At 32.4% G+C, this 26,674-nt stretch overlaps 1 protein-coding gene across 1 annotated transcript in view; it reads right to left on the bottom strand.

Moving 5' to 3' along the window:
* nompC (no mechanoreceptor potential C) overlaps positions 1-26,674 on the bottom strand; it is a 358,845-nt gene that overhangs the window by 181,604 nt on the left and 150,567 nt on the right. The window contains exons 3-4 of the mRNA XM_069826862.1: positions 21,892-21,993; positions 8,516-8,632 (exon numbers count right to left, since the gene is read on the bottom strand). Of these exons, the coding sequence (XP_069682963.1) occupies positions 8,516-8,632; positions 21,892-21,993 (219 nt within the window). The remainder of the gene's footprint in view (positions 1-8,515; positions 8,633-21,891; positions 21,994-26,674) is intronic.

The raw sequence follows: 26,674 nt of genomic DNA, 5'->3' as shown, positions 1-26,674 counted from the left end.
ATTGGAAACGCATCTGACAGAAACTGACCTATACGGACTCTGCTGTACGTTTCACTGAGACACATTGCTTAAACTGTGCTTAATTTTCCTGTAGGCTATTATCCATAATATTTGTTACATTCTATTTCATTTTCACCGTTTATTCTATAACGTTGAAATTTTCATGGCATATGATCTGACTGTACCTATGAAAGCCTTGTAGATATTTCTCTATCTAGCAATGCATCAGCCCAGCCTGGCTTAATTAACGTAGCATATTAACTGTGAAGCATGTGGGAACGGCCCAGGCAGCGATATTCTGGATTTAAGCCCTTCTTGTCGTGCAAGCCGGCGGGAGGAGCCTGCCCTGTACCAGGCCGCGCCACCAAGCAGGGGACACGCGAAGTGCCAGGCAAATACTTTTTATCTCCTTTTCTTTTCTGTTCCTCCGTGTCATATTTTTCCTTTTTCTTTCGTTTGAAGCGTCAATCTGCGTGTGCAACCAAGTTACTAAGATTTCCTTCCTGATCTTCTTCGTGAATCTTGCCAAACACCTGGATGACTCATGCAAGCGACTACAAGGTTTCCTTCCTCTTCAAATTAATTGGTTTCTAAGCTTTTGTGATGCAGAAGAAACTTGAGCGAAAAGAGTGGAATATTCCGTAACCTTCTGAATCTTCCCTCATGGAAGATGATAAAATTACGCTATTTTTGGCGTTATTATTATTATTATTATTATTATTATTATTATTATTATTATTATTACTGGCTTTTAAGGAACCTGGAAGTTCATTGCCGCACTCACATAAGCCCGCCATCGGCCCCTATCCTGAGAAAGATTAATCCATTCTCTATCATCATATCCCACCTCCCTCAAATCCATTTTAAGATTATCTTCCCATCTACGTCTCGGCCTCCCTAAAGATCTTTTTCTCTCCGGCCTCCCAACTAACACTCTATATGCATTTCTGGATTCGCCCATACGTGTTACATGCCCTGCCCATCTCAAACGTCTGGATTTAATGTTCCTAATTATGTCAGGTGAAGAATACAATGCGTGCAGTTCTGTGTTGTGTACCTTTCTCCATTCTCCTGTAACTTCAGCCCTTTTGGCCCCAAATATTTCTCTAAGCACCTTATTCTCGAACACTCTTAACCTCTGTTCCTCTCTCAAAGTGAGAGTCCAGGTTTCACAATCATAAAGAACAACCGGTAATATAACTGTTTTGTAAATTATAGCTTAGTAAAAAATAGTAATAGTAGTAGTAATAGTAATAATACTAATAGTAGGCTAACAGTAGTAGTGTTAGTAGTACCATAGTAATAGTATTGGTAATAGTAGTGGCAATAGTTATAGTATTAATAGTTGTTAAAATGGTAGTAATATTATTGATAGTAATAGCAATATTACTAGTAGTGGTAATAGTGGCAGTAATACTAGTAACAGTAACTTTGGTAGTAATAATATATTAGTATAGAAGAATCCTAAACCAAAATTATTAAACAATGCATTATTCAAAAAATAAGTGCTTGAACAGTTTTTAAAATTGTAATAATGTAAATTCTTATCCTTCATTTTTTTTTGTCACTTTAACAATGGTGTATTCTTACCTTACTATGTTTACGTATAGGCTATGTACCGTTTATTTGTTTTTTTCTTATTCTTTTTAAATTTTCATGTGTAATTACAGTTAACAGTTTAATCACAGTTGTGATTATGATTATTATTATTATTATTATTATTATTATTTATTTTATTTTTTTTTTCTATCCAGTTTTCATTATTGGTCACACCCGATCTCAAGCATCTTGCTTTTTCTAGTGTGATCCAGTTCAATTGTATTTATACAACAATTTGTAATATGCATTTGAATATCAGATCGGTAATTAATTTCGAATTTTGTATACGAGTATTACAATAGTATTGTAAAATCTTTGTTAATGTATGTTATTTTTCTTGCAATAATAAACAAATAAAAATAAATAAATAAAATAAAAAATCAGTAGTAACAGTATTAGTAGTAATATAATAGTATTAGTATTAGTATTAGTAGTAGTAGTAGTAGTAGTAGTAGTAGTAGTAGTAGTAGTAGTAGTAGTAGTAGTAGTAGTAGTAGTAGTAGTAGTAGTAGATAGAAAAAATAACATTTTATAAATTTAGTGTACCGATATTGTTTTATAAATATAAATCAGTTACAAAGTATGATCTCATCAAATTCGATTTACCAGTATCAGAAATCATAACTAAAATTGCTTAAGAGTGTATCGTTGTTAAGATTAGACAGTGACAATATCAATAGATAAAGTGCTCAATATTGGTATTTTTCAAACGACGAGGAGTTACTTTTAATAAACGAAACGCTAATTTAAACTTTCTTTATTGTATAGATGTCGCCGTAATGGCGCGGCAACTTCTCTGACATCGATATCATGCGTGTAGTCTAAATAGACTTAACAGGGGTTTTGACATGCAGCTTTAAATGTTGCAGATACAGAGAATCAAGGGTGAAAATAATATGACTGAAGGGTAAGGAAGGACGAACATGTCATCGTTACAAGTTTGAAGTTTGAAAAGTTTCCAATGAAGTTATCAGAACACACTTAAATTCCATTGTATTTCAGAGACTGCAGCAAGCACATCAGCGTGATTGTCTCCAAAACAACAGATCAGACATGCGGATATTACTTCGCATATAATTTGAAATTTGACTTGTGTTGTGCAGGAAGGCTAACTACTATTTCCATCCCTGACCTCTGCATCGACGATCTCGTGAGAGAGTACTGGCTAGTACACAAAATTTAGATAGTTTTTTTTTATTTACACAAGATAGAAAAATATTCAAAATAATTGTTATTATATTATGAACAATAATAATAATAATAATAATAATAATAATAATAATAATAATAATAACAATAATAATAATACTTGCTTACAAATGACTTGTAAGGAACACGCAGGTTCATTGCCGCCCTCACATAAGCCCGCCATCGGTCCCTATCCTGTGCAAGATTAATCCAGTCTCTATCATCATATCCCACCTCCCTCAAATGCATTTTAATATTATCGTCCCATCTACGCCTCGGCCTCCCTAAAGGTCTTTTTCCCTCCGGCCTCCCAACTAACTTTCTATATCCATTTCTGGATTCGGCAATACGTGCTACATGCCCTGCCGATCTCAAACGTCTGGATTTAATTGAATTTACACGAGTAGGTCAAATTCAACAGTGTTCATGAATAAAGTCTCCTTTAAGTCACGATACGCGGTCGAACATGTGAACCAGCGTCGTGGTATTGCCACTGAAGATGGAGGAGCATTCCTCCGAAACATGTATGGTTTTTAACTGATTTATTAATTTCAATTTAATTTTACAAAAAGTGTTCATACAACTGTAATAAATTATCTCTTTATATGCTTAATATATGGATTTAATGTTCCTAATTATGTCAGGTGAAGAATACAATGCGTGCAGTTCTGTGTTGTGTAACTTTCTCCATTCTCCTGTAATTTCATCCCGCTTAGCCCGAAATATTTTCCTAAGCACCTTATTGTCAAACACCCTTAACCTATGTTCCTCTCTCAAAGTGAGAGTCCAAGATTCACAAACAATCCGGAACAACCGGTAATATAACTGTTTTATAAATTCTAACTTTCAGATTTTTTTGACAGCAGTCTGGATGATAAAGTTTTTATTTAATTTTATTGGGTTATTTTACGACGCTGTATCAACATCAAGATTATTTAGCGTCTGAATGAAATGAAGGTGATAATGCCGGTGAAATGAGTCCGGGGCCCAGCACCGAAAGTTACCCAGCATTTGGTTGAGGGAAAACCCCGGAAAAAACCTCAACCAGATAACTTGCTCCGGCCGGGATTCGAACCCGGGCCAGACGCGCTGACCGTTACTCCACATGTGTGGACTGGATGATAAAAGCTTCTCAACCGAATAATGACACGCATTTCCCATTTTTGTTCTGTGTTTAATTTCCTCCAGAGTATCATTTATATTTGTTACTGTTGCTCCCAGGTATTTGAATTTTTCCACCTCTTCAAAAGATAAATTTCCAATTTTTATATTTTCATTTCGTACAATATTCTCGTCACGAGACATAATGATATACTTTGTCTTTTCGGGATTTACTTAATAATAATAATAATAATAATAATAATAATAATAATAATAATAATAATAATAATAATAATAATAACAACATATCATTACTATTATTATTACTAGTCTAATAATGAAATGCAAGGTACAATCAATATATTTCCGAACTGCACTTGTATTTATCGTACCGTTAAACATAAATGCACGTGTCACTGAAGAACATTGCTTCCATGCCTCCAAGCACCTATTGCGATTTTTTCTGCAATCTCTACATGTAAGCCTTACGGCTAGTCTTCTTGTCTGCCTTTCAAGTAATACATTTAGTATAGTTTCCAGGCGTTTCCCTGATTCTGGATAACTTCTCCATTTCCTACGCCCTGTGTGTTGCCTACGTTAAGGACAGTCCGGAAACTTATTGATTGGCCCTTGTACATTCAGATCACAGTTTAAATTTTAACGCAGGATTAATATGTATCATATCCAGTGGCGTATCGTGACTTCCGAAGCAACAGAAACAACCAAGATTAGGTTAGTAATAATTATTCTCAAAATTAATTCATAATATAATTTTACATGAATAATTAAGAATGATAGGTGTTTGAATAAGTGAAAGTAATATTCCGCTAACAGTCTTACTTTATTGTTTATATTGTAATGAAGCGTCTTATTTTTTTATGTTTTGTTTAAAAGTTTAACATTTTTATTTCCAGTTATCATGTCATTATTATTATTACTATTATTTATAATAATTATTAATTATTAATGTTTTTTATTAGTGTGTTGATTATTAATTGTCATTATTGAGTGTAATTAGTTACCACTGCTACCGGGTATATACCCATTTGCAGTGTGAATAAATACATACATAAATATCCATCGAAATGCATAAATAAGTTTCCTTACAATTTAATAGTTAAGATACTACGTAGTTTCGTACCAGATTACTTTAATAAAACACAATATAAATACATTTTTAATATTTTCATAGTTTTTGTGATATATTTTCAAATATATTAATTCACTCATAGTTTTCTGCCCAAGATCAGGTCTTTCGCTGCAAACCCAGCATTCTCCAATCTTTCCTATTTTCTGTCTTCTTCTTAATCTCTGTACATGATCTATATATCTTAATGTCGTCTACCATCTGATATCTTCTTCTACACTGAACTTCTCCCGTTCACCATTCCTTCCGCTGCATCCTTCAGTAGGCAGTTTCTTCTCAGCCAGTGACCCAACCAATTCCTTTTTCTCTTCCTGATCAGTTTCGACATCATTCCTTCTTCACCCACTCCTCCCATCGTAGCTGCAATTTTATTCTGTCTGTCCATTTCACACGCCTCATTCTTCTACATATCCACATATATAGGCTATTAATATTTTAATTAAATTGTGGGAAATAATTATAGTTATCTTTATCAACATGGGACGTTTAAATGACAAGTAAATTCCGTTCTGTAATACTCTACGCCTCACTTGCTCCTTAGTGAGAGGACGCCTATGAAAACTGCAACAAATCATTGCTTGTCAGCGGGAGCGGACTGATGCAACCCACAACACACAATTATTGGAAAAATAAATTAAGCTTTAATATCATCGTATATATGCATTACGTTCAAGATATTATAAGAGACACTTCTGCGCAATTACAGGAATTCTAGGAATTCCCTACTTTCCCTTTGAATTCATACATTGCTTTCCTCTTCTAAGATACCTAATATCATCATCATAATCATCCTTCACGAATTAGGCCTCTGTAGACCTGTTTCGGCCCCATCTAGCAGTCTTCTTAAAGATCTTCCTGGTCGACGATGTCCTCTAGGTTTATACTGCATCATAATTTTTGGGATTCTTGAATTTTCCATTCTTCTTACATGATCTAGCCAATTGAATTTGTATCTGCTGATTTTTTCTTCTACTGACTCTACTTCTAATTGTTCTAAAATTTCTTCATTCCTGTTTCGGTCTAAAAGGGTATATCCTGCTGTTCTCCTGAAAAATTTCATTTCCGTTGCTTTGATTCTGTTCACGTCTTTTTTCTTTAATGTCCAAATCTCGCTTCCGTATAAAAGGGTGGGTAATGCTAGTGTATTACATATTTTTATTCTTGTAGATTTTTGTACTAATTTAGCTTTTAATTTATTGTTTATTATTCCTAGAATTTGTGTAAATTTGGTAATTTTCTTGTTCACATCTTTTTCATTTTGATAAGATATTTCACAACCCAGATAATTGAAATTTTGCACTTGTTCGAGGCATTGGTTATTGTGTATTATCTTACTTCTGACTGGGTCTTGTCCTAAAAATGCCATTACTTTTGATTTTTGTGCTGAAATTTCCATCCCAAAATCTTTTAATATTTCATTTAATGTATACAATCCTCTTTGTAAATTATAAAAAAAGCAGATTAAAATAGCAGCAATAACAGAAACAAAAAAGATACCTAATATATATATATATATATATATATATATATATATATATAATTAAATCTAGGAACATGATTTTTTTAAGTGTGTCTATTTTAATGCAAACACTGCTGTCCCTTTCCAAGTTATCAGTACCTGTAATGGAATCAAATTTGCATAAGGTACTTAAGTTTAGTCTTCCATATGTCAATTCTAACATTGCTGTCCTCTTGTGAAAAGCCTATAAAATTCCTAAAGAGAGCACTTTAGAACCTATTTCAGTATTTTAAAATCCACTTTAGGTGCCGAGTTTTAGAATTAAAATACCCGAAGTCTACTTTTAAGCACAACACACTCTTTCAGGGAAGCGATAAATTTTGTTAATTTACAATTTCTTTGCATTGTACTTTTCTGGAAATTATTATTATTATTATTATTATTATTATTATTATTATTATTATTATTATTAAATGATATAAGTAAAAGAATAAGTTCTAGCTGCCTTTTATTTGCGGATGATCTCAAAATCTTTCGTAAAATTAATAGTTCGGCTGATTGTCAAATTCTTCAAAATGACAGTAATTCAATTTTACAATGGTCTGTTGAAAATGGAATGAAAATTAATCAATCCAAAACTTTTGTTATTTCCTTCTCACGGAAAACTACTTCCCAAAAATTTAATTATTCTCTTAGTAATGTCGTAATTAGTAAGAAAGATTGTATTAGAGATCTTGGTGCCTTACTTGATTCAAAATTATATTTTCATGATCATGTGCAATATATTTATACCCATTCATTAAGAATGCTTGGTCTAATCAGATCTATAACTTATTCTTTTTCCACTCCTATGTGTTTATTAATTTTATACTACACGTTGGTTAGATCCAAGCTTGAATATGCATCTGTTGTATGGAACTCCATTACTTCCACTGACTCGGCTAAATTGGAGAATATCCAAAGAAAATTTATTTCCTTGTGTTCTTATAGATTTTTACCAAATTCCGATTATAACTATGAGACTAATTGCGAATATTTCAATTGCGGTAGTTTGTTTACCAGACGTCAGGATCTTGATTATTTATTTTTTTGTAAAGTCATTAAGGGTGATATTGATTGTGAATCCTTCATAAGCAATATCAGTCTTCGCATTCCTGCTAAGGGTTTAAGATTTCATAAAATGTTTTATAATAGGAATTCTAAATCTCTGTCTCCGGTCTGCAGATGTATTAAATATGCTAATTTGCATGGATTGAACTTGGATCCATTTAATGTGTAGTATATACTTTTCGAGTTTTATGTCAGTTTTATTATTTATGCCATTGTTAGATATGTATCATACTATTCTCGTCATTTGCATAACTTTACAATATTAATTATATGATTCCTGTCTTCATTTATATGATTTCCTTAATTCATTTGTAATACATTTTATTTAATTGCCATTATTTTAATTATCTCACTGAACTAATTTTAATAATATTATTTGTGCTATTTATTTTGTTGCATTTTGGTCAATTGAGTAATGTAGACTATTATATTGATTGTATTTTCATCTCATTGCCATTTTCTATCATTCATTCTCATCATCATTTGTTGTTTTGTTTCGTTTTGTACCTGTGCTAAACTGTAATTGGCCTTGTGCTGTTGTTTGGCACATTAATATTATTATAAATAAATAAATAAATTCTAATCATTATTATTATCATTATTATTATTATTATTATTATTTATTTATTTATTTATTTATTTATTTATTTATACTGCCTTAGGGCCTTCTCTTACACTCTACCAGGTCACAAGGTATACAAGCAGTGAAATTTAACAAAAAGGTTAAAGAACAGAATACTAACATATTACAGAAAATAATAGATTAACAAAATCGACAGTACGCAATATGAAAATAAAGTAAAAATACAGATCTACAGATAGTAGGGATAAAAGTATGGTACATTTTTCGCAAGAGCTGCTCGAGATTTTTGCTAAGGAATATTTTCACGAGTGAGGTAATTTTGTCTTACCGAGTCGGGTTTGAGGCGAATCTCCTTGCCGGCCGTGTTGAGCAGCAGTCTCAGGATACTGGTCGCCGTCCCCGTCTGCCTACTGGCAACAAGATGGACCGCCGTCTGCATTCTGGGCTGCAACGAGCACATAAAACTGTCAGTAACACCGAAAAAGCAATTTTACAAGACTAACTAATCATACATAACATGCAGGTGCTTCGACGCTTTCCAAACCAATTGGTAATTATACAACAAACGTTGAAACATCCTTCTGTTGACATTATTCAAACAGAGATGGGCATTCATTTCAACAGCTTTCAATCATATGATGGAAAGGAAGTTAAAAAAAAAGTTATTTTCATACATTTTTACACAAAATGATTTTATAAATTTATGTTTTGTAATTTCACAAAACCAACACTGAGTATATTACGACAGATTTTCAAAATGTCAGTTACTTCAGGAATTTTTCAAAATGCCAAAATATATTGAGTACCAAAAATAAAAATGGGAAATTTCAAGAAATTTAACATTAACGTTCGTTATTTTAATTTATAACAAATTAAGAGACAATGCGATAGTTGAATTAAAAGCTGAGAATCATTTTCGTATATTTCAGTAAATATTAATCATTATTTTTATTTTAGTACGTTATTTTACAACGCTGTATCAACAACTTAGGTTATTTAGCGTCTGAATGAGATGAAGGTGATAATCCCGGTGAAATAAATCTGGAGTCCAGCACCGAAAGTTACCCAGCATTTGCTCATATTGGGTTGAGGGAAAACCCCGGAAAAACCTCAACCAGGTAACCTGCCCGACCGGGAATCGAACCCGTGTCACCTGGTTTCATAGCCAGACGCGCTAGCCACAGGTGTGGACTTATTCTTATATGTTATATTTTCAAAAGAGTAAAATATTTTTGAGAATAAAAAATTTTGTCAATTTACACTTTTCTCTTAATTCGCTTTTTAGAGTTTTTTTTTTTTATTTTTAAGTTTTAAAATCACTTTCTGAAACTTTTCAAAATTCAGGGAGTTACATAATTAAAAAAACATTTTTAATTTGTAGAAAATTTCCGCTAAAATAAACAAACACAATAATTCGGAATTTGGAGATTAAAAAAAAATTAAACTTAATTTTGAAATTACCAAAAGCCGAACATTTCCTAAGATTTTTATTGACCTATGGCATTGTTGATGAAATACGAGAACATTAATTAACTACCGCAAAACTTAAGTCTCTTATTATTCATAATGTAACATGAATAAATGTTCAGACATTTACCGAAGTTCTGCAACAATATAACAAATAAATTAGAATTAAAGATCATTTGAAATGAAAAAAAAAACATGAGAAATTTCATGGTTAATTTTATTAATGATACATGGAATTATAGTGATCATTTTGCGTAGCTGTTAATTCGTATCATGGCAACGATATAATGATAGCAAGCTAACAGAAAGAATCAAATCTGTTTTAAAGACGTTACAATTATATATAGAGAAAATAACAACTACTAGAACTTCGTTAAACTAATTTTATAGCTTGAAGCTCAATATGAAATCAAATCTCTGCTTCACAGTCGTGAAATTCTGTAATTTAAACTCGTTTACACTAAATTTTAATTAAATTACAAGTATATCTATTCAAGATATGTTATATGTTTATTATTACATAAAGCAAAATAATTAAATATAATAATAAACATCATAAAACTTAAGATTAATCAATGTTATTATTCATATTTATTTGGAAAGCGTTTATAAGTGATAGGATGAAACTGTTCCACAATTAATCTTCAATTGCATGCTGTATTTAAATATTTTATATTATTTACAGGGAATTAATCTACATTTATTATTAGATACGATGGTGCTCTATTATTAAACTACTGATTTCTTTTTCATACAATTGTATAGAATCTTGTTTTATGTGTTCCAAATTGTTTTGCATTATTAGTACAGTAATTTGCCCTCCACATAGGCCTGTGTGTTAATTGGTATCTCTGATTAATACTTTTAGTTTGTCGAATACGGAAATATTTGAGAATGTTAGCTTAGACAGGAGAGTTTATAAAACTGAGACCAAGTTAATTTCACATTTAATTAAAGTCAAAATATAAATATTTTAATTTCTAATGAAAACTTCGACTTATGATTTAAAATATAGACCTACTGTCTTAAAGTACTAATAAGACATTTTTATATAAGTGCATAATAAAGATAAATATGGTTATTTATCTATGTTTTATGCCCATTTTTTTAATTTTGTTTAAATCATTAAGAATGAAAATATTAGATAGTTAGGTATTTCTTTCTTTATTCCGATTTCTTGTCAGGTGCACATATTTAAACAGGAAACTGGTGTAAAATATTGATTGAAACGTATTTCTAATCATGTAAGTAAATTCAGATTCAGCAAAAGAAATTATTTAATCTTCCTTTTGTGGGTAAAAATTATTCGAAAGTATAATTTCAATTCACAAGCATTTTCTTCATAGCCTGATCCTATACAAGTGATCCATCGTAATGTGGCAGCTTGTTTCACTTTGCGCTCGAAAGATGGCACAGTATGCTTGTATAATTTAGTAGTTATATCAAACCAGGCAGTGACGTATTATTGATTAGTTGATCGCTGCATGTTCACGTAAAAATTAAAGACAAAAATTCATTATACAAACATTATACAAACCTACCAATTATAACTTCTACTTTAGCCGAAAATGTAGCAATAATTTTATTTATGGTGCTTGTGAGCTAAGTGCACTTTTATAAAGATCACGCTCACAAGTACCATACGTAATTTTATCCATGACCATAACGAAAAATTCTGTTTTATAAAATAAAATATGTTGAAAATAAGTCCTCAAATAATCACACATTATGGCATGGATTTTAGAATCGATACGTGTACTAGGCAGGTCATGATGTAGGAGGCCATGATTAGTGAAGAATGGTATCTAAGGCTTTGGATAAATAAATTATAATTAATTATATAATTTTAATATACATATTTTTTTTTCATTTTAAACGTGTATTTTCGTCTTTTTGAAGTTTCAGGGATTATTTAGATGTGTTTACGGGAATAATGTGATTAAAATAATTTCACATTTTACTTCTGTAAACTTAAGAATTAAAACGTAATTTATCATCGTGTTTGTTTAGCACAGTTGACTAACGCGTGTTGTTTTAATATTTTAAATTTTAAAATCCTTTAAACCCAACTTCGCAGGTTCAAGTCTCCTCGCATCCCAGAAAGTAAGTTATTACAAAATAAAAAAAATACATATTAGATATGGATGCAATGCACAAATTACGACGTAGCAGATAGAGAAAAGAGAAGGAGATTGAGTGTATGTATATTTAAGAAATGGTAATAAAGAAGTAGAGGTAGTGACATCTAGTAACTAATATATTAACTTCTTGAGTAATAGTTGAATGGAAAAGTACACGGGTACTAGGAAAATACTAATGAACTGTGAGATAAAGTTCAAACTGTGAGGTAAAGTCTTTATCTCACTAGTGGAATAAAGTAATGTTGAATAAAAGCCTACTTTACACACGCAAAAGTATTTAGTAAAGGCATGTTTTTCGTTATGGTCATGGATAAATAACTATTATTCCATGGAAACCGCTGTTAACATTGTAGGTAATGAATTATAATTTTAACATTCGGAGTTATTTATTTTCGTAGTCGAGGTATAAGCTACGTATCACAGTTTCCTTGGTAACAGTTCATACTTGTATGAAAAAGGTTGCTATGTGCATTTTTAATTAATGTTTAATTACACGTTTTAGCTTGGGTGGCGAGTCCTTCCGCCTGGCCATAAGGTGGATCGGAGTGTGGTCTATTGGCTGCAATGAGCAACGAATGTCTGCTGCATGGTTTTACTTTATAACTACGGCCTGCTCCACAAGGACAGCTGAAAGCCAACAGTACAAGCACGTGACTGGCAATTTGTACATGCATACCTCGCATTTATGAGTCGGGGATCTCAAACTTGTGATTCGCAATTGTCTTTTCAATTCCCTCTGCATTCTAATCGCTCAAAGTCTGAGGGGGCCTTGACCTTACCTTGAATACATTTCTGAAACATTTTTCTTTAATCAACTATAAATTTAAATGCGGTGACATGAGATAATAAATTGAATAAAAATAGGCAATTATTATAAATTTGTATCTGCTGATCATGAATATCAAAGAGGAAATTAAAAATTAGTTATAGTTTTCATTTTACACTGCTTTGTTATAGTGGGATTTTATAGCAAGTTAAAAAACTACAATAGTTTGGTAGAGGTATAAGCAACATTGTCTATCTTTGGTCTGTGGATAAGCTTCGGCGCTTCTACCGCGTTGTCTTGGTGTTGGTGGTTGACGTTTCGACCGCTGTGTTGTGGTCATCTTCAGAGCAGTTGGATAAGGAAATAGTCTGTGAGCTCCTATATATATAGTAGTCTCGATGGGGGAGACTATCGGTGATTGATCGTAGGTTCTCATTCTGGCATCTGATTGGTCTTTTGTTGTCCAATCGGTTGAGGTCTGTATGAAGGGGAGTATTCATATTAAATACTGACCCTCATAAGGTCCGAAAGAGTGACCTTGATACCGAGCCCGATGTCTATCTTTCTTATATTATTTCATTATTCTGGCAGTAAACATCGCTTCCTCCTAATTTTCAGTGATTTTTTTGTCTCTCTCGTGCTCAACTTCAGCAATTTTTAATACTTATTTGAGTTCGTTTTTCACACAAGTGCCAGGTGTATGGGCGATAGTTGATATATTAATAAGGACTTGACGATAAGAGTGATTTCTGTTAAAGTGAACAAAAATGCCACGCGTCTATGTGAACATTGCTAACACATTTTCCTATTTGTGACGAGAAGGGACAAGTTCTTCACAGAACCTCCATTAATCAGAAAAACTATTCGTACGCGAATCATTTTAAATTCGTTAATTTTTCCGTTTATATCTCATCTTCCTTTTGAGTGCTCACTGCACAACCTAGACAACAGAACTTGCTAACTTGCTCAACAATAATTATTGTACCAATAATACCGGGTAATAAGTTTTTACCTGACAGGGATATTTCCTTTCAAAGCCAATTGTTTGTTTTGTTCATGAAATTTTTAAAATTTAAATCTGGTATAATTTCATTCAATTCAGAATCTTCTTTTGTAAATTATCTTCTTTGTTCGCTATTATCACATCCTTGCTTTTTGATAACGTCGTTTCGTAAAAAAAAAGAATTTAATGAATGAATATAGAAAAGATTCGACTACAAATTAGCCATTTCTTTTTCTGTTTTAAAGGGCTTATTTTAAAATAAGATTATTTCATTTTGATTTTCATTATCCAAAAAACTTAAAATAATCCCACAAGTTTAAATGTTTTCTCTATCAATTCAGAAAAATTCTAAATATTGCTCACAATTCGTCAGGCACAAGTTGGAGATCCCCACTATTAGCAGGTTGTAAATAAAATTTAGTCCTTTTTTTTTTTTTTTTTCAAAATTTTGATTAATTATTTTGTTTAGAGTTCACGTTTAATGGTTATTGTGTTAGGACTTTGTTTATTTTTAAATACTATTTACAATATAGCACATTTATTTCAATTCTTATTGAGAAACGTGTACAGATGCGAAGAGAAGAAGAAAAATTGCATTAGATATTTAGTGTGTTGTGTTAGAGACTTTTACGTACTTACATGCTTACATTTGTAGATGTATAAGCACAGCCATTATTTTGTGAAGCAGGAAGAATGGAGAATTAAATATATATTTATAACACTTCTTTTATATCTATATATATTACAACTCTATTAACATTTAGAATATTTAGTGCTACAATAAAGTGGAGTTTACATCCATGTTCAAGAACTTATTTTTAGAGAACATATTAAAGGAAATTTTATTATTCAGCACTATGAAAATTATTCAGATTACAAACCTGCGTCCATTATTGCTGAAAATATTACAGTCTTGAACTTGAATGTTGTCACTAATACATTAAAGTTTACTTCTTAACAATTAAATCAATGTAGAATATTATACTGGGCTAAAAGAATGTAGAGAAACAGCAATTCGGCAATCCAGCTCTCGGCCGAGCCGCTCGCAGACTCCATTTCGCAGACAGCTTGCTATTGGTGAAATACTGCGCAGTATCGGTATAATTCGACACACCAATAACCATTATGGTAAATTAATATTACTAACCATCTATTATGGTAAGTTAATATTAATAAACATATCTATAATTTGTAAATTAATATTACTAAACATATATATTATTGTAAATTAATATTACTAAACATACCTATTGTTGTAAATTAATGTTACTAAACATATCTATTATTGTAAATTATTCTCACTAAACATAACTATAATTTGTAAATTAATATTACTAAACATATATATTATTATAAATTAATATTACTAAACATATATATATTATTGTAAATTAGTATCACTAAACATATCTATTATTGTACATTTATATCACTAAACATATCTATTATTGTAAATTGATCTTACTAAACATATCAATTATTGTAAATTAATATTACTAAACATATATATTATTGTAAATTAATATCACTAAACATATCTATTATTGTAAATTAATATCACTCAACATATCTATTATTGTAAATTAATATCACTAAACATATCTAATATTGTAAATTGATCTTACTAAACATATCAATTATTGTAAATTAATATTCCTAAACATATATATTATTGTAAATTAATATCACTCAACATATCTATTATTGTAAATTAATATCACTAAACATATCTATTATTGTAAATTAATATTACTCAACATATCAATTATTGTAAATTAATATTACTCAACATATCTATTATTGTAAATTAATATCACTAAACATATCTATTATTGTAAATTAATATCACTCAACATATCTATTATTGTAAATTAATATCACTAAACATATCTATTATTGTAAATTAATATTACTCAACATATCTATTATTGTAAATTAATATCACTAAATATATCTATTATTGTAAATTAATATTATTCAACATATCTATTATTGTAAATTAATTTTACTCAACATATCTATTATTGTAAATTAATATTACTCAACATATCTATTATTGTAAATTAATATCACTCAACATATCTATTATTGTAAATTAATATCACTAAACATATCTATTATTGTAAATTAATATTACTCAACATATCTATTATTGTAAATTAATATTACTAAACATATCCATTATTGTAAATTAATATTACTCAACATATATATTATTGTAAATTAATATCACTAAATATATCTATTATTGTAAATTAATATTATTCAACATATCTATTATTGTAAATTAATTTTACTCAACATATCTATTATTGTAAATTAATATTACTCAACATATCTATTATTGTAAATTAATATCACTCAACATATCTATTATTGTAAATTAATATCACTAAACATATCTATTATTGTAAATTAATATTACTCAACATATCTATTATTGTAAATTAATATTACTAAACATATCCATTATTGTAAATTAATATTACTCAACATATATATTATTGTAAATTAATATTACTAAACATATCTATTATTGTAAATTAATATTACTAAACATATCCATTATTGTAAATTAATATTACTCAACATATATATTATTGTAAATTAATATTACTAAACATATCCATTATTGTAAATTAATATTGCTAAATATAAGTTGCTTCTTATTTATTTTAGTGGGTTATTTTACGACGCTTTATCAATATCTTAGGTTATTTAGCGTCGGAATGAGATGAAGGTGATGGTGCCGGTGAAATGAGTCCGGGATCCAGCACCGGAAGTTACCCAGCATTTGCTCATATTGGGTTGAGGGAAAACCCCGGAAAAACCTGAACCGGTAACTTGTCCCAACCAGGAATCGTACCCGGGCCACCTGGTTTCACGGCCGGACGCGCTGACCGCTACTCCACAGTTGTGGATTATAAGCTGTTAAAACATAGTTTACTCACTAAGAAAAAGAAATGCTAAAATTGTGTGCCTTCTTGTTGAAGGTATTTAACGAACTTATTTAAGAAATGGGGCATGAGCCGCAGAAATTCCCGTTGAAATGGACGTTACGTTTTCCCGATTGTTATTTTCCAGCCGTTCCAGATTATGTGGATTATTTTTGCACGCTTCATCTTTTAGAGTTTTGTCTGAGAAAAAGTCACAAGAACTTCGAACTCGAAATTAAGGGTGCTACACATTCCCGCTTATAATTATATTCTCTAACACTACATGAATTTCGTCCATAGAATAATTGGCTATATGTACTGTCGCAGAATTCTGTTTGGAGAAAGAAAAAGCAATCTTCCTTCTCCAACAGAATTCTTCGACAACTCATACTCTCACAGCCGATTATTAAACGGAGTATACGAGATAGAATTATCAATATCAATAGCAATATATGGCCTCCACGTTCCCCCGATCTAATGTCGTGACATTTCCGGGTAACTCATAAGTTACTCTAGAAGAACTGAAAAATTTTATTCTATAAAACATAATCTTCATTTCTTTCTCAACGAGAAAAGCAGCGACTGATACTTCTCTTCTTAAACAGGTGAAACAAATGTTTGAAACAGGAATGAAGACAGCTTCCACCATTTTTTATGTTAAGTGAATGTTGTTTTAACTGGTTATAATTAGTAATATTTTACACTAACAGTTCATGTTGTGTCCAATTAATGATACTGCGTTGCGTATCACAAGTTCTCTGAGTAACCGGAATCTGCGAGCGGCTGGACCGAAAGTCGGGTTGTCGCGTTGCGGTTCCTCTACAATCTCTTCACTCAGTACATTATAGTGAATTTCTTACAATAAGTTATATTTTATAGGATCCTTTTTGTTATTACAAGTGAATTATATTTATTTGAAAATAAGTCATTTTAAACTTCATGTAAACTAAGATTCACAGGGAAATAAATTCGTAAAAATAAATGTTACATCAAAGCCCAATTTCATATGAAAATTGCAAGACATTTTGTTTGTAGAATTTATTCATTGCAGTGTAGTGAGGTCGAAAAGATGGTAACGCACGGAATTCGTGATGAACAAAGTGCGAACAGATTTTTACTAATTGCTGTAATTTACAACACGCAATGGGATAACCAAGGTTTCGTGTTCTGTTTAAATTTCGATGCAAAAGTTTCGTTAATATTTTATATGAACTCTGAAAATAACGTGATGCATTTAGTACAAGTGTACTTTAAGCTAAGATTTGATCACTTTTAATTGTAATTAAGAAGTTTAATTAACGTTTTTTATAAATTAGATAAAATTATAAGTAAATTATTAACAGAATGGCTTGCACTCTTACGGATTATACATAAAATAGTTTATACAGGACATGTTTACAACTTGACGTTCATCGTCAATGTTTAGCATAACTGGCAACAGTATCATTCGTAGAGAAATTATTCCATCTTTGAGCTTAATACAACAGAATATCGATATCTCGAAGTGCCATAGGAGCCACAAAATACTTCAACTAAGAGAAATTTCGTGATAAAAACACCCTTATCGGAGTATATAAATAGCTTGTTAATAAAATGACGATATAATTTTTACGTTGGATATTTTTGTTACTTTATATTGACTATTACATTTTTACTACGTCATACTACTACTACCAATAAAACGGTATGAAAGGACGTCTTTCAACCAATCATGGTGCTTATCGCACAATTTTATGGCTTCCCTAACATTTGTTTGTAAAATATTTATTTTACTTTAAATCAGCACCTCTGGATTTTACTAAGACATTAAATGTTTGTTGTTAAAGATTTAATTTACACTAAACGTTTCAGCACAATTAAAAAAAAATGTTATGTTTCATTTAACGACGCTCGGAACTGCAGAGGTTATATCAGCGTCGCCGGATGTGCCGGAATTTTGTCCCGCAGGAGTTCTTTTACATGCCAGTAAATCTACTGACATGAGCCTGGCGCATTTAAGCACACTTAAATACCATCGACCTGGCCCGGGATCGAACCCGCAACCTTGGGCATAGAAGGCCAGCGCTATACCAACTTGCCAACCAGGTCGACTTTCAGCACAATTTCAAATTATCTAAATTACATAAAATATTTGTTCTTTGTTGTATACAGGGTGATTCACGAGGATTTACCGTCCCTTACAGAGCTTATTCCCGAAGAAATTCTGAGAAAGATAATATCATATAAACATTTGTCTCAATATTTTCAGAGATACACTAATTTTAATTATTTCTAAAATACCATTATTCTTTAGTTTTAAAGGTAAGAGAATACTACAGATAAAGAATGAACTAATCAAGAGTATCTTTTCTTTAATTAGCTAGTATTCTGAAGTTAAAAAAGTGTTGTGAATTCCATAGTTGCTTCGTATGGAATTTTTTTTCGATTTCTAACTACAAAAATACATTTTCTTACACATTTATCACAATTGTTACAAATCACGCCACTCTTGTCAATTCTTCAAGACTGTACATTAGGATGCATAATTAAACTATAAAGAATCGAGATCCTAAAGTTATATAATTTGTAACAATTTTTATGATAAGCACGTAAGAATGATGTCATTTTCAGTTAAAAATAGAAAAACAAAATCTGTACAAAGCAACTGACAAAACATTTTTAGCTTCAGAACACTAGCCATCCCAGGGATCTGTGGAGTAGAAAGACGAAACAAGACCTGTGCGCTAGTGGTATGTGGGAGGGCTAGAGCCAATGACCGCTCCTGGGGGAGGCATTGCTCGAACGAGAGGATAATTTCTATCTGAACTACTGGGTGTTCATTTCAAAGTGTGTCATGACGTCATTGTTGTGAGTCAGCGATTTGAAGCGAGTTTCAGTTCTTATGTGAGAGAAGTTGCCTATTAATCAAGGCGTTTAATCTGAACTTGAGAACGTGTACGATATAACTTGAACGTCGTAGCAACAGATGGCGGTCTGTACGGTCTGTGTGCTACCATAACCTCTTTCGAACTGTGTTTTGAGCGGGCAAGTCGTACGCAGGGTATTTGTTATCATCGGTTGCATACCGCAACATTTCACAACACAAATCAAATGCTCCGTGTCCATGTTGACCGTCGAAGTTAATGTCAACAAATACGTTAAGTAATCGTCTTAACCCTCACGCCATATCCCGACAGTAAGAAAAAAACTCACCTCAGTACGAGTTTCCAAACAGTTCACATTCCTGCCACTACCGGCGTTACCGTACATATCGCTACGTCCACGGACTCTGCATCAATGCTGGTCATCGGAGTGACTACTACCGCGGATGAATCGGAGATTACGAATAAAGCTCTCCACCGGTGATCTCCGGTACTACCGTAGGTGGAGCAGGGGACATACGGAGGGATGCGGGGGTTCGGAGCGAAGCGACAATTAGCTCAAGGACGACTGGCGCGTACGGACTGACGGTAGTTGTGAGCGGAATAAAATGGCACCAAATCGGATATCCGTCGCATGGAAATTCTTTAATTTAGTTGAAGGTAATAATAAAGTCGCACACTGTAAACTTTGAGGGCGAATTTATTCTAAGGGTGGTGGAACTTCGAATTTGTTAGACCATTTGAAGCGATTGCACAATCGCGAACTTGATGAAAACAATTACGCAAAACATTTGATACGATTTCTTTTTAAATTGTTTTAGTGCTATTGTTCCCAAACGCTCACAGTATAGGAAAAAGTCTTGAAATTTCTCTAAAACGTAACTTTCGAGGCAATAAAAAACAAATGAAATATTTACAAGATGATTCGAGTTATATTTTACTGTTTAGACAACTTGAGTTATATTTTACTGTTTGGATTAAAATATTTCTGAATGAAACTAAAGAGCAAGAGTGGCGCGTTTTAGAAGAGGCAGTTCAAATACTGACACCCTTTAACACAATAATCACAATCCTGTCCGGTGAAGAATATGAATAAATTATGTTGGACAGTAAACTTTATCCCATTGATATCCCACGTTTCTGGCAAAACAAAGCTAGTATGATCCATGTACATCTAACTTGTACTCAAAGTAATCAAACGCAGGAATCTAGCGATGACAATAGTAATATACGTTACAAGAGCGGTATGTTGACGTTTTCAGCAGGCCGTGATATAAGTCTGTCTTTTTTCCCCCCAGTCTATAAATGCGAACTTAAAACAAACGGTAAGGTTATGTAATGATTTATTTTTCATTTTAATATTTTAACAATATTATTTATATAACATATTGCAGTAATAACATCGGCATCTGGAGTCTTGTTGATTTTTTCACGGTTTCCGTAATGTTACTTGTATCAGGAATACAATAGCTTTCGTGGAGTAGTAGACTTTACCTAATTTTTGCAAATATTTAAAAACAATAATTAACAGTGCAATTTAGGTGAAATTGCAGTGGTAAGTTTCCAATTTATAATTATTACTATGTTAAACATCTCTAAAAATAATATGTTAAAAGCCTAAAAAAGCAGTAAAATGAATGTCGCGCTTAAGCGGCAAGAAGAGGGAAATTGTTATGTGTGTTACGTTGGGAATACTGAATGTGGTATTTCACACTTACCGCGTATTGGTTCTGTGCGGAAAACAAGCAAATACGCACGATCTCGCACAAAATATAATATTAATGTTTCATAAAACTGAGCAATTAGTGTTAACACTTTCGAAGAAGACCTTTAAAGTTTTCAAATATGAGAGGTAATTTGCCTTGGCCGTGGGTACTTTCTCGCTACCCTTCTTCTACATAAAGTAGTGGTGAAGGCCAGTAGCACATATGGAGAAATCAAATTGCTTCGAGATATCGATTATTCATTAAGTATGGCTGCGTTTGCAAGATTTCACTGTATTAACGAATTAAAGGAAATTTAATATAATGAAAAATACATGTAATACACAATCCACTTAAATCAGAGAGGTATTTAATTTTAAAAATTATTATCACAACTTAGTTTTCAATACAATTTTTAAACCTAGCAACTTCTTTTCAATATATATTATTTAAGCCTAGTACTTTTAAATTAAATAATTAGTCTTAAATCAATTATCATTTCAATACCTTAATTAATTTTTGAAGCTAGTATAATAGTTTACATATAGTTAAAAATAGTGTATTAATTATCAGGTATGGAATAAATTAATAACTTCGATAAGAAGGGAGATAACTTTTCTAAAGGCTTAGTAACACATCTTGCATAAGTTATCCTTAATTATTTCATATTTATGAGAAATACTTAATGGCCTATGAGCGTGTATAATTATATGAAGTTATACGTATTATTCATTACTATTACCAGATTTAACAGAAATTTACCTTCTCTAATCGCTTTTTATTCAATAAAGAATCCATCAGACACCCATAATTTGGCTCTTTCTTACCCCTCCAGCTGCAAAAGGGTCCACGCCTTTCTTGGCCAGCAGGATCTTCACGATGTCCTCTCTGGAATGCATGGCCGCTATGTGCAGGGCATTGTAGTTGTCCTGGAAACAAAAATGTACGTGAACACAAGCGTCACAATCCTTTCAGTTATTCTGTGTTAACTGACGAATATTTAATAGAAATTACAACTCCGAAATATAACCAAGCAACATTCTAACGCAGCGGTGGCGAAAATGTAATCGTGCGCCGAGCCACTGTGTAACCTGCATAGCACCTATGGAGGGAGGCGGACTCCCGAAGGGGAAGTGAAGCAACTGTCTGACTTATTAACGGATTTTCATTTTCCTTACGTCAAGCACTTAAATAAAATTAACTGTCTTCAGAATGTCTCTGCGACAGAGTTTCAGAATCAGGAATTATGTCACTTACTGCCAGTCGTAGTTGATCACGAAGGTATTTGTCTGTCAGTCGTGATCTAAATTTGGTTTTTACTATTTTCATTGTTGAAAATAATTTTTCGCAAACGTAAGTTGTAGCGAACATGGCTTCAACAGAGCAAGCGAAAGAACGAAGCTTCGGATATTTATTTTTTGGCAAAGATTTGAAAAGTTCAACATTTGTCAAGTCCTTACATCTAGCTTTCATTTAACATTACATTGTAAATCTCTGAGTTTAAATTGAAGAGCTAACCGCATTATTCGTACATCTGCTGAAAAAGGGTCGACGTACAGAGATGATGATGATGATGATGATGATGATGATGATGATGATGATGACAATAACAATTAACCTTTTAATTTTTCATCAGTAACATGTAGTATAATACTGTTTTATGTTATACAACCGTTTTCCTCGTAATACTTGTGAACAAATCATACATTTAATATTCTCATCATATTGACAGCAAAAAAATTCGTCCTCCCATCCTACTTGGAACTTTCGTACATGGTTTCGAGAGAGACATATGCCACTCGCAGGTCAGAGACAAATACAAATGGAACGGAGTTTGACTCCAGTGAGTGAGAGGGTGGGGGTTGGCGGAGGTCAGAAGCAAGCGAAATGCACAGCTATCACTGCGAGCCACAATGTCTCGCGAGTCACGTTCTCGCCACAGCTCTTCTAACGTAACACGAAATGTAACATAACGATGGCTAAGAAGTGATACGTCGTATCTATAAACTTGCAGATGAATAAAAAACTTTTTAAAAATAATTTCTCTTGAAATAGAAAAACTTTTCACATATAATTCGGGTTTACAAGATCTTCTACTCGAGGACAAAATATTACTTAACTGTCCAATTCTGTGAACATAATAATAACGAAGTTATTCTAAATAATTATGTAGTTACACTAAATGACCGTTTTTGTACATACGAGAATATCGCTCAACTAGCCAAAGATATGCAGCACAACCTATTCACAATATGAATAAAAATCCATGATAATGTGTTTCGATGGCAACTGTGAAATAACAATACTTTTCTACGAGCGTTGGAAAACTGTAAAATTCGTTCTGAAGAAGGCTGCTAATTTGTCTCACTTTATCGTATCTAAAAAAATATTGTGTACACATACATATATACAGTACATACATACATACATATATACAGTACATACATACATACATACATACATACATACATACATACATACATACATACATACATACATACATACATACATACATACATACATACATACATACATACATACATACATACATACATACATACATACATACATACATACATACATACATACATACATACATACATACATACATACATACATACATACATACATACATACATACATACATACATACATACATACATACATACATACATACATACATACATACATACATACATACATACATACATACATACATACATACATACATAGGGGAGAGTTGGATAAAACAGGATGGTATGATAAAACGGGATACCCGATTTATTTCGTTGGAAAGTGCTGCAACTTACCGAATGATGCGAGGACTTTGTTCTGAGACTAGAAGGGGGCATTATGCAGTGCTCATATGCAGAACGAACACGTTAATTTTTGTTGTATAGAGAAAAGTTTAAAATCAGCTGCTTAACTAAATTGTTCCGACTGATTTTAATCGGCACATTCTGGGATTAAATTTGCAGAGTTGAAGAGGTAAATCTATTAAATAAATAAAACATTATTAGTCTTTAATTCTTTGTAAAGAAAACCGCTGTAGCTTTTACCGTTTTGTTGTGACGCCATGTTTTTCTTTACAACTCCTAGTCGGACAAAACAGGATACCCTATGGTTTGGCAAAACGGGATAGTATCCCGTTTTATCAAACATGCATTGCATATGTGGGATTTCACTTTAAATGCTGAATTGAATATGTTCTCGCTATGACAACCAACAATGACAGTGGTAAGGAAGAAGAGGATGAAGACAACGACGAAACGTGCATTTATTGTAATCAAAATCTGAATCGGAAGACTGCGAATAATTCTACTGTAACTTTTGTAAATGAAAAATTCTGCAATAGTACTATGAATCAATGTCAACAAACAGGACAGACATTACGCATAATAATGTGATATTCTTCATTTAAGCCCACATACATATTTTAGTACTACTAATACATCAAGAAACGTTTTGCATCACCTGTAGAAGTGGTATTTACTCTCCACTTCAAGAAATATCCATAAAAACATTTGAAAGCTATCCTTTTAACTGTCTGAAAAACGTAAACAATGTTGAGAAACAGTAGAAGTCTACCCTAGAAACCGACTGGAAAAGTAAACAGATGTAAACAGAAGTGCAAGAAATCTCATCTCTCAGCGAATAACTCAGGGTAAAACAGTTTTTCATTCTAAAGAGGTTGAACAATTGCAAGGCGGTCAATTACGAACTTCAATCGTGTGAGGATTGTTTCTCCATGTCAGGAAGGATTGTCTTCAAGGCAAGTAGCTAGCCGCTTAGGATTGAACCAGAATGATGTGGTACGAACCTGGAATCGCTTCTGACACACAGATAATGTCGACGACATGCCTCGTAGTGGTCGTCCACGTGCAACAACAGAATGTTATGACCGATATCTGCGAATTATTGCCACGAGAAACGCTGAGAATACTGCTGGCATGATTAACAATGACTTTCAAACTGCGACAGGGAGACGCGTATCCAAATCAGACTGTATGAAACCGATTACATGATAGCAGACTGCATTCCAGACGTCCATGGCGAGGTCCAACTCTTACACCTAGGCACCATGGACAACCTTAAACCTGGGCAAGAAATCATCACCAATGGACTGTACAAAATTGGCACAAAGTTCTATTGACGGACGAATGCCGAATATGCCTTGCGCCAGATAATCATCGACAACGTGTGTGGAGAGAATCAGGTAATGCTGCACGACTCAGACACCCCTACAATCAAATGCAGCAAGGTAGTGGGTCAGTGATGTTTTGGGGTGGCATTATGTGAGGTCGCGGACACAATTGGTGCCGATCCAAGGAATGCTGAGGGCTCCACAGTATAGGGACAACATTCTTCTAGCCATAGTAGCACCGTTTAATCAGCACTTCGGAGTAGGATTGATGTTTATGGACGATAATTCCACAATCCATCGTGCGGCTGTTATCAATGACTTCCATAATCGTGAAGGAATTGCCAGGTTTGAATGGCCCGCATGTTCTCCAGACATGAATCAAATTGAGCATGTCTGGGTTCAACTAAAGAGAGCCATTCTTGCGCGCCCTGACCCCTCACGCAATCTCGAAGACATATGTAGAATTGCTGTTGAAGAATGGGACACAATGGATCAAGAGTTGATAAATGTGGTGGTAGGCAGTATGCCACGAAGAGTCCATGCATTATCAATGCAAGAGGAAGCACTACACTCTATTGAAGTTACTAGGTTAGAGATTTGGTACTCCAGCCAATACTGAATTTCCATTTGGCCATCCACATCATTGCTATAATTTTGTCAACAACTGTTAAAAATAAATACATTTTCATTCCTTAGCTTTTCTTCTTTTCATCTTTTATTGAAGGTCTGGTTGACAGGTGATGCAAAACATTTTTTGGTGTGTTTATTATGCATTTTAATAAAAACACACATATTTTTTCAGTTCCTTAACAATATTTGCTTTATTTTAAATAAGTATCCTGTTTTACCCAACTAGTCGGCCAAAACGGGATACTTGCGCACTTTCCAAGAAAATTGTTTTCCCACTTTAGCTATATAATTAGAAGTGAAAATCAAAATGTATTATGAAAGTACATAGAATAGTGGATTCATAAGTAAAAATTGAATTGTTTCCTATCACTTCAACAGGAAATATACTAGATTCCGTGTTAAGTATCCCGTTTTGACCAACTCTCCCATACATACATACATACATACATACATACATACATACATACATACATACATACATTAGTGAACCGTAAGTAATGTTATTAATTTCAGGGGATTATTCTGTGAGGTATATCAAACAGAAAAGGTTCATACAGTTTTGCTCGTTTTTTGCTTTCTTTTCGAGATAAAAATAGTTTTATATGAAACATATCATAGCGTGTTGTGGGAAAGCAATTGATAATATGTTTAGTTAATTTAAGAGAGCAGTAGGATAATAAGAGATTGAAATAATGTTTGTTTTCTCCTTCAAGTATGCAGAAATTTGATCCAAACAAATGTAACTTTTCGTTCTGTAAAGGAATTTTACAATGTTACATTTGTTCAGATCAAATTTCTGCACATTAGAAGACAAAACTAAAATTATTTTTTATGTT

The sequence above is a fragment of the Periplaneta americana genome, chromosome 5 (assembly GCF_040183065.1).
Source record: "Periplaneta americana isolate PAMFEO1 chromosome 5, P.americana_PAMFEO1_priV1, whole genome shotgun sequence".
NCBI classification, from domain to species: domain Eukaryota; kingdom Metazoa; phylum Arthropoda; class Insecta; order Blattodea; family Blattidae; genus Periplaneta; species Periplaneta americana.
Note: the sequence above shows the minus strand (reverse complement) of the source record. Positions and strands in the feature narration are given on the sequence as shown.